General features: G+C 44.2%; 1 protein-coding gene across 1 annotated transcript in view; it reads left to right on the top strand.

Annotated features, from left to right (window-relative positions):
- The first annotated feature begins 707 nt into the window (after positions 1-707).
- The window catches only part of SRPX2 (sushi repeat containing protein X-linked 2), a 29607-nt gene continuing 15019 nt past the window's right edge, over positions 708-15295 (top strand). Inside the window, exons 1-3 of the mRNA XM_055393308.2 lie at positions 708-1023; positions 2729-2960; positions 7836-7916. Of these exons, the coding sequence (XP_055249283.1) occupies positions 2879-2960; positions 7836-7916 (163 nt within the window). The 5' untranslated portion in view covers positions 708-1023; positions 2729-2878. The remainder of the gene's footprint in view (positions 1024-2728; positions 2961-7835; positions 7917-15295) is intronic.

The following is a 15295-nucleotide window of genomic DNA, read 5'->3' on the forward strand; positions in this document are numbered from 1 at the left end:
TCTCCAATACATAAAAGTGAAAAGTGAAAGTGAAGTTGCCCAGTCATGTCCAACTCTCCTTGACCCCATGGACTGCAGCCTACCAGGCTCCTCCGTCCATGGGATTCTCCAGGCAAGAGCACTGGAGTGGGGTGCCATTGCCTTCTCCACCCAGTTTCATTATCAGGCACTAAAATGAAGAAAGCTTGCTTGGTGAGGAGAAGCACGGCACTGCATCAGAGATCTGTGAGAAACAGCTTAGCAATGGCTCTAACCTTGCTGTGCACAGAGAGATCATTTCAATTCACTTAAACAACCTCCCCCTAAAGCGTCTGTAAGTATGCTTTCTCTCTGCTCATATTACAGGAAATCAGTTTGATCCAGAAGGCTGGAAGCACATGGTATATTTTGTCAACAACATAATCTTATCAGAAACTGAAGTCCACTGGAATTAGGTCATCAGAGAGAATTTCAAAGTGGGTCTGACCCTGTGCATATGGATGGCAGGGCAACTCAGGGATGGTGAGTACTAAAGAATTACAGGGGAAATCTCCAGGGAATTTCAAAATCGGCTCCACTCCTCCCCTCTCCTAAGAGTTTGTGGAATTCCTTTTCATTCAATCCTGATGTCATTAAAAAAAAAAAAAGTGATCTTCACTGCGCCACATCTCTGGAGGCCCTTTAGCCAGCCTGTTAGTCATTACTATACTCATGGGCTTGAGGCCAGAGCCACTCACACTCTCCTCTGCTCAGCGGCAGACGGGCTGAGCTCCTCTTATCCTTGCATTCCTTTTCCTCCATCTCTCTGCAATCTTTCTCTGAGGGAGGAACAGCTATAGCTTTGAGGCTAATATAGCTTTAAGGAAACTTTTGGCAGATGCCAATGTCCTAACATCTGGGCAGTGTTAACAGAATCCTGGAGGCCCGGACAGACCAGGAGCCACTCATTCTAGGAATGTTAAAAAGTAGTTTTTCCGACTGATGAGAGGAGCAGAGAGGAAGGAGAAAGAGAAGAAGAGAGAGTACAAAAAATCCGTATATCAGGTAAGATCTGCTGCTTCAGCCCTGCACTCCATAGCAAGCTACCCCGTCTCTCAACCTGAGGGAGTAACGAGACCCAGGGCTCAGGCAGCATGGCTCGGGGATGGGGTAGGGGGAAGAAGTTCTTTTATGAAATTGGACCATATGCTGCTTTCCATTTGAGCTGTGACCTGGCTGCAGACACAGGTTCCCACTACTTTCCCTGCCCACAGCAGAGGGATGGGCAACACCATGATTGAGTCAAGTTTTCAGTTTGAGATTGGCAAGAAAGGTGGATAGGGAAGGGGTCCCAGACTCAGAGCACTGGGTCTGCAAAGGAAAGACCCTGCTCCCAAACCAAGGAACTGGATGGAGGTTGCAAATGGGAGAGGGGGCTGATGATTAGTGCATCTCTCTTTAATCTCCTCTCTCTCATCCTTTCATTCCCTCTTTCTGCTTTCACCTCTTGTCTTCAGTTCTGGCAGATTATCTTTTCTTGCTGAGATTCCTTCCCACATCTTTCAACTTTCCTTGCTTCCCCTGCTTGCTCTCACTTGTTCTGTATTCTGCTTCCTTGCCACTCTCTAGACAGAATCTGAAGCTAGGTAGCAATGAATTGGAAAATGAATTACTGCCATTCTTGGACTTCTCTTATCCCTTAGGGATTCTGGTCAGAATCTGCCATCTTTTTGTTCCTCCATTTCTGGGACTGACCCCTCCCCTGAGCGTGGTGTTTCATTGAAAGCCTGTGGGTGAATGGGTACTTGCTGAGAAGTCCAGCGGCCAGTTTACAGCAATGGGCAGCAAGTTTTAATACTGTCATTTATGAAGTATTTGCCTACTGGGAACCACAAAACTCTCATCCCATTAGAGTCCCATTAGAGAGTCCCTCACTCATTAGAGTGAGGACAGGATGGGAAGTGAGAGGGCAGTGGGAGCTTGCTTACCCTCTCCTCACGTACCTCAGTATGTTCTTTCCAACCTCACTGACTTCCTGCTGGCTCAGCAGGATAAAACTAGAAGGTTAGGCTGGACTTGAAATCCAGAAGCCACTACCAAACCGCTAAGCCTCGAAATCCAAAGCTAAGAACTGAGCCAGGGTATAGTGACTGCCTGAGAGACTAGAGAAAGGAGACATCCAATCCTGCTCAAGATGGAATTGGTAATAATAGTATCTAATATATATGGATTGCTTCCCTATGTGTCAGGCAATAATCCATTCTATAATGTAGACTCTACTATTATCCCCATTTTATAGATAAGGAAACTGAGGCTAAGAGAAGGTAAGGAATTTGTCCAATGCCCCATAACTAATAGGGACAGAATTGGATACATATCCAGGTCTATGTAACTCCAGAGTTCAAGTTCTTAGTCTGTATATGCTAATACTTTCTCAGATTCGTGGTTAGGAAGCACTAGTTCAGTGGATGAAACCATCACCTGGGACCTTTAGATTGCAGGTTTCTCTCATGGTTCTATATGACTTAATGTTGGCCCTTTCCTGGTCTTGATATCTCAATGTCCCTCTCTGTAACTTAGGCCATGGAACACTGGCATCAGATGTCACCAGGATCAATTGGGAATTGGTTGTTTTCTGTCCTCTTCCTCCTGAGAGGAAAAGACCAGAATTCACAAATAGAGTCTTATTATCCTAAAAGTGGGAAATCCTTACAAAGGGGACAATATAACAGGCATTTGTTCATTTAAAAATCTCTCTTCTTCCTTGTAGATCCTGCATTTCTGCTTCCTCTCACTTTTGGAAGTTCATTGATGTCTGATTTCTGAAAGTCATCCTCCTTTGCCTTGGTGCTTCTGGCCACATACCTCTATTCTTGTCTCCCTAACCCCTCTTCCCATCCCTCCCCACCCCCTTCCAAGGATGGCCATTCAACTAACGCGAAGAGGAGCTCTCTCTCTGCTGCTCTTCCTCACTCCAGCAGTGATGCCAACATGGCACGCAGGTATGTCATAGGAACCGTAGCCCATTATTTCCAGGAAGGGCAGGGCTTAGACCAAGTCTTAGAGAAGGGAAGGGTTAGACTGAAATAGGAGGCACTTAGATACAGAGAACTATCCTCAATAAAAAAGATGGTTAAACATTGAGGCAGGCTACGGAGGAAGGCTTTTGAGGCAAACTAATAAGAGATTTTTGAAAACAGGCTGCACCAGCATAAAAATGAGTTTGGTCAATATACCCTTGTAGTGTATTTGCACAACACAGGGAATATAGCAAATATTTTATAATCACTAAAAATGTAGTATAATCTTTACAAATTGCGAACCACTATATTGTGCACTAGTAATTTATGTGATACTATATACATGAACCACACTACATGCTGCAGTCCATGGGGTTGCAAAGAGCTGGGCACAACTCAGTGAACAACAGCCACATACTTTAACTATACTTCATAAATATGAATAAATATTAAAGATGTGACTTGTTAACATGGGTTTTGAGGCCATTATCTTACCTGCTTCTCCATTTTCTCTTTCTCTCTCCCCTCCCAGACATTATTTATAGGATGAGATTTTTATAGTTCCTTTACGATAAAGATTGCTAATGACAATTCAGACCACATTCTCTTGAACAGGAATCCCTCAGTTTCTTCTGGCTTGTTTCTCACTTTGGAAAGGATGGGTATTTCTAGATCCCTGAATGTTTCATCCTTTGCCTCTGGGGAGACATAGGGAGCTCAAGAGAACTCACTCAGTGAGGAGGGAAAGGAAGAGGAGGAATGAAGGAAGGATGATGAGGTGCCAGACAGGAGTTTTTGATGGGGCCCAGCCGGCATTCCAAGTGCTAATAATATTCTGTGGTCAGCACTGTCTGTCTTCATGGGGGCTGGGGGGAGCAGGGGAAGGAGACAGGCCCAACTAATGGAGTTAGAAAAACATCCAGAGATGAGTAAATAACAAACTGCTTCCATCACAGCTGCAGTCATTGTAGCTAAAATTTTCCACATGCCCTTAGCTCCTAGTGGAGGCCTCTGGCAGAAGCTCTGTTTGGAACAGCTGCATCAAGCTTTCAAACAAATATGCGACCTTCTTCCCCTGTTTGGCTTAACTTGGCTTTGTAGGGGGTGAAGCATAAGGGCTGACACTGAGATGAAGACGCTCAAATCAAGCCCTTGGCAGAGCACACACTGTTTGGGGTTAAAGGAGCCCAAGTCTCCAGAGTATTATATGTGCAGCTATCCTCCCCAAACTCTCCCTGGCTTCAGTTCAAGTACATGAGACCCAAATCCAGCCAAAGACCATGAGTGTAGGCTAGATGAGTGAAGCCTGATTCTGAATCACTATAAGAAACCCCAGAGCACACCGAGGCCTTTACCTTCCCCAGAGTGGAAGCCTGAGCTTTTGGATTCTTGAGGACAATGCAGTTTTTTAAGACTTGGATTCATTTGAAATCTCAGAAGGCCATTTGCAAAGGTGGCCATTCCCCACTTCCTACAAGAGTCACCATGCTCATCACTCCTTCTCAGGAGCCCTGGCTAGTGAAGTCTCTGACAGTCCTGCCAACACATTCATTCTGTCCTGTTCTTTTCTTAGAAGGCTATGTGATGAGAGATACTCGGGGATTTCCCAATAATCTTTCCCTACATCACTAGCTCAACTGTCTGAGTGTGCTCTGTTCATGTGTTCATTTCTTCACTCAGTAACTATTTAGTGACCACTCTATACATTCAGGACTGTTTTGTTCATGGCTATAACCTTGTCCTCCAAGGGGAGTAGTACAAGGAAAGCAGCCATGTACGGATTCTGGGCTAATCAAAAATAGGATCCAGGAATGCTCATCAGGGTGTAGGAAGGGTTAAAAATACAAATCAAGCCAGCAGTGGGTTAAAAGCGTGTATTGGCATATCTGTGCAGTTCAGGAGGTCAGACAACATTTCTTATCATAATCCAAGCATTAGTGTGGATCTTAAAATAGTCATCAACTATCAGTTACATTTCCAACCACACCTTCGTAAAGTGTAGAGATTTAGAGGGTCTGTTCTATGGATGTTACAGATCACACGGTAACCATCAGTCAGCCTAAAGGGACCAGGAAATGCTGCCAAAACTTCTCCCCACCAGGGCTGAAGAGGGACAGACAAATAGAACAAGGTGGGGAGAGGGGCCCTCTAGTTTCATATATCACATCTCAGTATCTTAATATTTTCCAAAAATTATCCAAAGACAGGCAAAGATGAGAAATGGAAAGGCTTAAAGTGGTAAGGTGGCTCTAAATTACTCCTGTCACACAGCAGACTTGGCACCGGGCCAGCCAGCTTTGTACCCTGGTGAAGACTGTAATTATCTGACTGAGTCTTCACCTCAGCTTTTCCACATCCCTTGTAATTCTGGAATGATATGAAATGTTTGGTGGCCTTCGATCCCACACACACAGAGTTAAAAAAGCTGAATTGCAATAAAGATTTTGGATTTTTATTTCTGTTGGATGTTGTCCAGAGCTTTCCCCTACAACCATCTGAAGACATCAAGGGGATCAAACCACCCTGGGCTGGAATGCCCACTCTGCTCCTTACTAGCTGGGAAACCTTGAGCTGGTCCCTGAACTCCTCTGAGCCTATTACCTCATCTGTATTTGAAAGCAGTAAGGGTGTCTACCTCACTGAGATGTCAGGGTGATCTAGTGAGATGACATATGTAATGGGCTAAACCTAGAGTAGGTGCTGAGTGATGTTAAGAGTCATTGTTGATATTGTGGTGGTCGTTATCCAGCCACAGGCCTTGGACACTCTTGTTTGCTCTTTTGGTAAACAGAGGCTTGCTCCCATGCTGAGAATTTGTTCACAAGCAAGCTCTGGAACAAGAGTATGGGGACCAAATCCTTTAGAAAATCACACACACACACATCTGGCCTCCTGTTTATACCCATTGTAAGGCTTTGATACTAAACTGAAACAGCTGACAAGAATTCTGTCCACCCCCACACCTTCCTCCACCACAAAGAAACCACCCAGATGGGAAAAGAGGGAGCAAGGGAGAGGAGGCCTAAGGAGAAATAAAGGAAAGCCAAGAGAGAACTGAAAAGGGAAACCAGAAAAAAATAAAGGGAAGCAGAAAATATGAACTCTTTCCTCTGGAATGAGGGCAAACCAATGAGTACATGATTTCATAAGACAAACTTTCAATTTGATTCATTCCCTTGTTCATCAAGTTGGACTGGTTTCCCAACACCCACCCCTCACCCCCAGTCTGGGCCCATGGGGAATGGAGGAGCCTCATCATCTGCCCTCCGCTCCACCCATCAGTGCAGGGGGCCCGTGTCTTTGCCCAGAGAGGAAACAGGGTGAGCTTGTGGTCAGAGTGTTTACAGAGGCCAAAGGGCTCCAGCACTAAAACCCAGCCTTGTCCCAGAAGCACATTCTCTCCTGGAAATGAGGAATTGTCTCTGACTCCAGCATGGCTGGCTGCTCTATTAATGTGTGTGCTTTAGGCACACAGTGAGGCTGGAAAGAGAGCTTCCGGAAACTTCCCTCCAGAAAGGACCAAATTGTATTCCAATTAGTTCGTATGCATGACCCATTTCCTGCCGTCTGGTAGAACACACTGTTTAGTCTCCCAGACAGCCGCAGACGGGCCTCCACAGGGACTGGACCACTTAACAGGACGGGGTGGACTCAGAATGTTCTCTAGTTCAGCACCTCCCTACTAAGGCTCCTGCTGATTAGAGTGACTGAATATTTCTGCAAACCGGGGCAAACTACTGAGGCAGTGAAACTCCTACCCCCTTGCCACTTGAGCCCCCCCTCTTTGCCCTGGCATACCACCCCTAGCCCTGGCAACCAATTTAAATTGAAATTGTGAGATTTCCTATCACCATATGGCTCTATGTGTTTTTTTTTAAAGCTTCCTGCATAGAATTATCCTTAATACACAGTTGATCAAAACATAAAAAACAAGTGAAAGTCGCTCAGTCATGTCCAATTCTTTGCAACCCCATGGACTGTATAGCAAAAGGCTGGTGCCCTGTGGGCTGGTGGGAGCTTGAGGAATTGTTTCCCTCTGATGACTGCAAGAAGGCCCATCATTAGTGGGCCAGGTTCTTTTTTTTTTTTTCCTATCTGGGACAACCGTCTATCCTCAGAACTCAGTCATCAGTGTCTCACCAAGACTCCTGTTTTGCATCAGGGAAATGGGTCATTTCTAGTCCAAATGGGCAGGATGGGTGGATGGTAAAGAAGTTTGATTTTTTATTTGTGTATTTTTTTTTTAATTTTAGAGAACAAATTATTTAATTTTTATTACAAATTTCCAATTTATAACCAAAATATACAACCACTACATTTAAAATCAGCTTGTACAATCATAGTTAAAGTGCTAAGTGAAAACATTTACAAAAACTTGATATCAGTCTACTGTAAACAAAACTGATTTTTTTTTAATGGAGTCTTCCAGTGCTACCAAAAGCTACCTGACCCCCTGGACTCTAGCCTACCAGGCTCCTCCATCCATCGGATTCTCCAGACAAGAATACTGGAGTGGGTTGCCATGCCCTTCTCCAGTGGATCTTCCCAATCCAGGGATCAAACCCAGGTCTTCTGCACTGCAAGCAGATTCTTTACTGCTTGAGCCACCAGGGAAGCCCAGTAAGCTGCCCACCCCTCCGCCATCATGAGCTCACCTCTATGTACCTGAGGTGTAAAGGTTTGCCCGCAGTAGTTGTGCTGCTTCACAGCATAGGATTTTTCCCACTAAATAGCCACCTCACTCTCCACCCATGGAGTGCCATGTCCTCATAAAGGGACCAAGCTGGAAAGGGGAAAAGGTTGGAAAAGACTTGCATCAGAGATCAATATGTTATCTTGATATTTTCTTCATTCTAGGTTCAGGCTACTACCCAGATGAAAGTTACAATGAGGTCTATGCTGAAGAGGTCCCACAGACTCCCATCCTAGACTACCAAGGTAATCCTCACTGCTTCTCAAGCTTAGGAAAGGCCTTTTCTGTCCTAATGCCTAGGCCCTGTCTGATGCATCCTCACCCAGCTTGGCTCATTTGTATGAAAGCTGCAGTTCAGGGAATCAAGGGCTGTGGTTTCCAGCCATGAATCTTGTTACTGACTCGCTGTGTGATCCAACCTCTCTAGCATTAAGTTTTCCCATCTATCACTAAGTATGGACTGAGCACCTACTGTATGCCTAATTCTGTGTAAGGAAAGCCTTGGGTGCTACAAAGGTAAAGTTTTGTCCCCCTCAAGAAGCTTACATTCTCCTAGGGGATATGAGTGAGGGGGCAATAAAATTAGCAGGTGTAGGGCAAGGACGGAGAAGGCAATGGCAAGCCACTCCAGTACTCTTGCCTAGAAAATCCCATGGATGGAGGAGCCTGGTAGGCTGCAGTCCGTGGGGTCGCTAAGGGTCGGACACGACTGAGCGACTTCACTTTCACTTTTCACTTTCTACTTTCACACATTGGAGAAGGAAATGGCAACCCACTCCAGTGTTCTTGCCTGGAGAATCCCAGGGACAGGGGAGCCTGGTGGGCTTCCGTCTATGGGATCACACAGAGTCGGACATGACTGAAGTGACTTAGCAGCAGCAGCAGCAGGGCAAGGAAGCATGAAACTCTGTGCTAGCAGTAAACACAATAGGAGTTAAGAAAAAGAAGTCAGGGGAGAGATCATGAAAGATGATGTTTAGACTAGGCCTTGAATGATGGGTAGATTTTTAGAAGTAGAACAGGGACAGGAGGGCATTCAGCAAAGCAGATGGCCACAGGTAGAGAGAGAAGAGCAAACATGTAAGAGGAAGGCACTGGGAAGAATCCAGCCTGACTGCAGGATATGGGATATGGAGGGAGTTGTAGGAAGTAAAGTTGAACATAAACAGTGAAACCAAATTAGGAAAGGCTCCACGATCTAGGTGGTGGTAGTTTAGTCACTAAGTCATGTCAGACTCTTTTGTGACCCCCATGGACTGTAGCCCTCCAGTTTCCTCTTTCCACATAATTCTCCAGGCAAGAATACTGAAGTGTGTTGCCATTTCCTTCTCCAGGGGATCTTCCTGACCCAGGGATTGAACCCATGTCTCCTGCATTGGCAGGAAGATTTTCTTTACCACTGAGCCACCTGGGAAGCCCACCATGATCTAGAGACCCTTCTAAAGAGAGGCTGAATAGCGATTCCTGCTTTAGAAGGAAAGTTAGACCACATGATTTCTACTATCCTTTCCATTTCTAAGATTCTTAGTTTCTGTGCTTTGCAAGCCATGTTGAAGAGTTTGGCTGTTGTGATAAGAGTTATAGGGAGTCATCATATGCTTTTGCATAGGGGAGTGGCACGGTGAATAGTAATTTCAGAATATCAACCTCATTATTGTGGGCAGAAAGTAGGAGTTCAGGAGGGGTAGAGCCTGGGTCAGGGAGATTCTCCAGGAATCAGTAACAATGATGTTGGTTACAGATGATTGATGCTAGTGGAAAAGAGATGAAGAGCAAGGATGAACCCCAGAGATGTTTTCAAGAAAGAGATGACAAGACCTAGTACAGATTTGATGTGCCAAGAGGTTAAGAAACAGAGGACTCTCTGAAGGCATCCAGTCTGGCACCTGGGAGAACTGTAAGACCCCTCTCAGAGAGACGAGGTTAGAAAAGATAAGTGTTTTGTACCCTATAGGCAGTGGGGAGAAGAAAGACGGAGCTTCATGGGTCAGAGTCATTAACTTAGATGGATGAGCTATCTGAGGGAGCAGGGGGCCAACACCAGAGCCTTAGAGGTGATCTGCAGATGTGAGCAGGAGAAGAGGAACCAACAAGGGAAAAAGAGATCATTAGTGGTCATCCATGTCGGAGGAGATCGGGGTAGCATCTAATATATTGCAAAAGCCACAGGAGGAGAGAATTTTAAGGGAGGGGAAGGAATATGAAATCTGTGTCAAATACTGGAAAGGAATAAATCGAGGGGATTACAAACAATTGAGGGGATTTGGCAAGAAGAAGGTAAATGGTAACGTTTGAGAAAGCAGTTTCAATAGAGAAATGATGAGAGGCTGGAGTTCCTCTCTGCTCCTTTCTAGCTACCTTCTTTCTACCTGTCTTCTCACTCTGCCAAATGGTCTAGACCCACTGCCTCTCCGTCTCAGCACCTGCCAACCCCCAAACTCGCTACAGTCTCTTACCTTCTCACCCACAGTTCTCCATGCTGAGACAGCAGCCCTTAAAGGTCGATCACAATCCTCTCCCAAAGCCCAAATCATATGGCCCCTTTTTGAGTTCAGCCTCCCATCTCTCAGCAACAGTGAACACATCTATCTCTTCTCACACCACCCCCATCCTTGGACTCCATGACATTTCACTATTATGATCATGGCTGAGGCCAAGAAAGGAGATGGGCTCTCTAATGGTGACAGGAGGGAGAGTGAGGCATTGACCTGAACTTCAAGTGATCATAATCTGTCTCCTGAGCTCCCAGACTACACCTCTAATCGCTGCTAGACACTTCCATTTGGAGATATCTAAAACTAAATTCTTACATCTTCTCTGAAAAAGGTTTGACATCTGGCCTTCCTACTTTTGATAATGGTACCATCATTCTCTTCAAAATACCTTAATGTGACCTTTATCAGCCCCATCACCTTTAATAGCCCCCCTTTCTTCATCACCTCTCACCAATTAATCCAAGTGATTAAAACTTTTATTACCTTACATATGGATAATGACAACTGCCTCCTAATTGGATTCTCTGACTCATGTTTCTCCCTTCCCCAAACCCACTGACCCACTGTGATCATTTCTAATAGAATTTGGTCTCAGTCTAGATAGTCTGACAACACATTATCCCTTCTCCACATATGAGATCTATGAGTAGCCAGATTAATAGAGCTCTACTCTGTTTCCTGACAGTTTTGGTCGACACTGAGCTTTCCCTCATTTATTCATTCTTTCACTCATTAATTCAGTGACTATTTATTGAGTACCTACCATATACATCTTCTGATAGAAATTTTTATTATCTGGATCACTCATTTGGTATTCGTTATACACTGCCTCTTTGGTTTACTTTTTATTACCCTCAACCAAATAGTTCTCTAGTTAACAGAAGGTGCCACGTATGACACTCCCATAGAGCTATGTCAAAAGTAGATGCTCAAGAATTCTGGGAGCAAAAGCCAGATTGTAGTGGACCGTAAATGGGAGACATAGATAGGAAAAAGCAACAGATGCAGAAGGTACTTTCAAGGGGTCCAGCAGCCCTGTGATTAATATTAATCTGCTTCACTGGTTATTTTTAAATGTGTATAAAGCCATTTAGAAAAATATAAGCCACATGGTGGCCCTTGGTCTTGGGGGTCAAGTGTCTCATGGCTATCTTTGGGACTTAGTCTCAGGACATAAAACTAATTTGGTAAGGTTATCTATGTTGAGGGGGGAGGGGCTGCCAGGAAGGCACAACCTGAAGTTCCAGCATTCCTTGTAAGGTCTTGTGATCTCATAATCAACAGCTCTGCCACTGTGGTGCTTAAAAGACTTTCTGTAACTTGGGGCAGGCACCTCCACATAGCAGCCCTGTGTTGTTCCTTGAAAAGGAATGAACCAGTGGTTTAAACCCAGACACCGACACAGGGAATATCATTCCCGTTCCCAGGGCTAGATATGTTTTACACATGCATCTTCATTTGACTCTCAAAACAGTCCTATGAAACTGGTTTATTAGTCCCACTTTACAGATCAGGAAACAGCTCGGGGAAGTTCAGTTTAGAGCATCATGGGGCTCAGGAGTGGCAGGGCAGGAATTCAAGGGAAAGAATATCTGACTTCAAAGCCATGCTCATTCTCTTTCATAGGAAATGTAGCCCATTGTGGGTTTTTTGTTTTGTTTTTTAAAAGGATGTTTAAAAAAAAAAAAAGTTAACCAATAAAAAGCACATCATTATTTTAGAGCAAACTGCCCACATACTTTGGTACCATTTTCACTAATCTTGAACTTCCTTTCATTCTCTTAAACTGACTCCTAGCTTGGAGTCAGAAACACTTCTCTGAGGTATGTCCCAATCCTCTGGGCTACCACTTGCTTCCAGATTGCTCCATCACTGGGCAAGCTGGTAACTGACTGTGTTATCTGACAATAATTACGAAGAAGGTGCTTTCAATCATGTTGTCAGCACACTGTTTTCTTTATAATCTCTAGAAAGGGATAAGTGAATTGCAGAGGCCACAGGCCTGAATTCAGATCCCAGCTCTTCTACCTTCCAGCAATTTTGACCCTGGACAGACACATATTATATGCCAGTCACTGTGCTATGTATTTTATAAATATTATTTAATTTAAATACTTTTCATGCTTGCTCTCCAGTTGTTGACAAGACCTCTGAAACACATTATTAAGTTTATTTTAAAAAGCACTGGTGGGAACAGTGGACATACTCTATGTGATAAAGAGGGAGAGAAAATAAGACTCACTTTATATGTGTAAAGAAACTATTAACAGTGGTTCCCGATGGGGGAACTAAGTAGGGATAAGTGGGGGAGCAGGGGTGGAAGGGAGAATTTAACTGTATAACGTTTTATACTTTGGGGATTTTGAACCACGTGGTTATATTACCTTTTCAAAAATGTAAATGTATACTTCAAAAAGTGCTCTTCAGTGCAGCTTCACATGCTGAAATGACAGATACTGTGGTTAGAAAAAAAATGGGTTTTAGAGCCAGACAAATCTTGGGTTCACATCCCAGCTCTGCCCCTTACTTTCTTCGGGTTTTGGGCAAGTTACTTCCTCATCTGTAAAACAATGATAAACACCCACACACCTTTTCAGGGCTGTTGGGAGAACTATGTGAGATGGTGGATGGGAAAATGAAATTATAAAGCATCGTGCCAGTACTCTTGCCTAGAAAATCCCATGGATGGAGGAGCCTGGTAGGCTGCAGTCCGTGGGGTCGCTAAGGGTCGGACACGACTAAGCGACTTCACTTTCACTTTTCACTTTCCACTTTCACACATTGGAGAAGGAAATGGCAACCCACTCCAGTGTTCTTGCCTGGAGAATCCCAGGGAAGGGGGAGCCTGGTGGGCTGCCGTCTATGGGGTCACACAGAGTCGGACACGACTGAAGTGACTTAGCAGCAGCAGCAGCAGCCTAGCACACTGTAGCTACTCCATAATGACTAACACTTTTCCTACCACATTCTTAGTTTCAGTTTCCCATCAGCGTTCCTTGGGTACATTTGTTCAGCCAGTTTGAATCTCCATGACTGTACTGTCACCTCTCCTGTGTTCATCTCATCCACATTAATGGCATGAAGGGCATTGTCACACGCCTCACTTCCTTCCACATAATGTACCCACCATTTCCCCTGTTCTACCAGTCTGGTGACCACACCCAAAAAGGAAATGAGGTTAGCCTTGAAATACTTGTTCTCGAGGTCACTTGGAGATCACGTTTCTCTTCCGAACTGCTCATAAGCCTGTGTTTAATTCTAAGACATTTTTCTATAAGTGCTATCAGTCTCACTAAGCAGTATACTTGAAATTTACTAACAGAATACATCCTAAGTGTTCTCACTACCAAAAAAAATGGTAACTATGTGAGATGATGGATGTGTTTATGAACTTGATTGAAGTAATCATTTAACAATGTATACATATATTAAAACATCATATTCTTCACCTTGGTGCACGCACGCTCAGTTGTGTCCAACTCTTTGCAACCCCACGGACAGTAATCTGCCAGGCCCCTCTGTTCATGGGTTTCTGCAGGCAAGAATATTGGAGTGGGTTGCCATTTCCTTCTCCAGGGGATATTCCTGACCCAGGAATCAAACCTGAGTCTCCTGTATTTGCAGGCAGATTCTTCACCACTGAGCCACCTAGGAAGCCCATTGTTCACCTTAAATATTTACAATTTGTGTGTCAATTATGCCTCAATAAATCTGGGGAAAAATGAAAATTGCGATAGTGAATTTACTCTTTCCAGCGTTCCAACATGCTCATTTTTTTCTTTTGGTAAACTGTCATGCTTTATAGTTCTTTATTTTTGTCTTCCAGTCTTATTAAAATATAATTGGCATGCAACACTATAAGTTTAAGGAACACAGCCCAAGTTTAGTGAGCATCCATCATCTCATATAAATACATCATTAGAGAAATAGGAAAAAATGTTTTCCTTGTAATGAAAAGTCTTAGGATTTAGTCTCTTAACAGCGTTCATATATGACACACAGCAGTGTTGATTATAGTCATCATGTTGTACATTACACCCCTAGTACTTATTTATCTTATAACTAAGAGTTTGTACTTTTGACCACCTTCATACAACCCCCTTCCCCACCTTCCCCTGCCTCTGGTAAACCATAAATCTAACATGTTCTCTTTAGGACAGTGTTCCTTCAGGCCAGCAAATCTGAGCTTATTTATAAAAGCTGCTGCTGCTGTTGCTAAGTCGCTTCAGTCGTGTCTGACTCTGTGCGACCCCATAGATAGCAGCTGACCAGGCTCCGCCGTCCCTGGGATTCTCCAGGCAAGAACACTGGAGAGGGTTGCCATTTCCTTCTCCAATGTGTGAAAGTGAAAAGTGAAAGTGAAGTCGCTCAGTCGTGTCCGACTAGTAGCGACCCCATGGACTGCAGCCTACCAGGCTCCTCCATCCATGCGATTTTCTAGGCAAGAGTACTGGAGTGGCTTGCCATTGCCTTCTCCGTTATAAAAGCTAGACCCTCTATTACTGTCTCAGCATTCACCCTGAGGTTGATATTTCCCTTTGCTATGCTTGCTTATTCTACTCATTCCGATTTTATGTGTAGTTTTCTTGACTGAATATGGGTGAGAAATAGAAAAGGAGTGATTGTTGAGGCCCCAGCCTCGAATGTAAAGTCTTAATCATGTGTGCTATGACCATATAATCAACAGCCCTGCAACTGTAATGCTTAAGAGACTTTCTGTCATTTGGAGATGGTTTCTCCAGATGGCAGCTGTGTGTTACAGCCACAGGCTCAAAAATAGCACTGGAAGCTACAAGCCTGCTGCGGCCTAAAGGCTAGTTTTCTCACTGTCATCTGTTTTCATTCTCCAGCTGCCCTCAAACAGAGGCCCTAATTTTCTTTGTTCCTTTGGCTCCTCATGACCTTTTTCCAAAGCCCCCCTTTTTTGTCTCTTAGAATTTCAGGACCAAATGAGCTCATATGGGGCTTTAGCTTTCCCAGCCCCAGGCTAAGAAAGCTCTGTCATCCCATGCACACATCCTTGGGCAAGTGGTCTTCTGTTTGTTTATATGTTCCCCTTTCAAATGTGAACCCACTGAAGAGTCATTATTTGTGTAGCCAATGAGGCGTTTTTATGATGCTTTTATGAT

This window comes from Moschus berezovskii, chromosome X (genome assembly GCF_049115385.1).
Source record: "Moschus berezovskii isolate FMDL1 chromosome X, NW_MosBer_1.0, whole genome shotgun sequence".
Classification (NCBI taxonomy): domain Eukaryota; kingdom Metazoa; phylum Chordata; class Mammalia; order Artiodactyla; family Moschidae; genus Moschus; species Moschus berezovskii.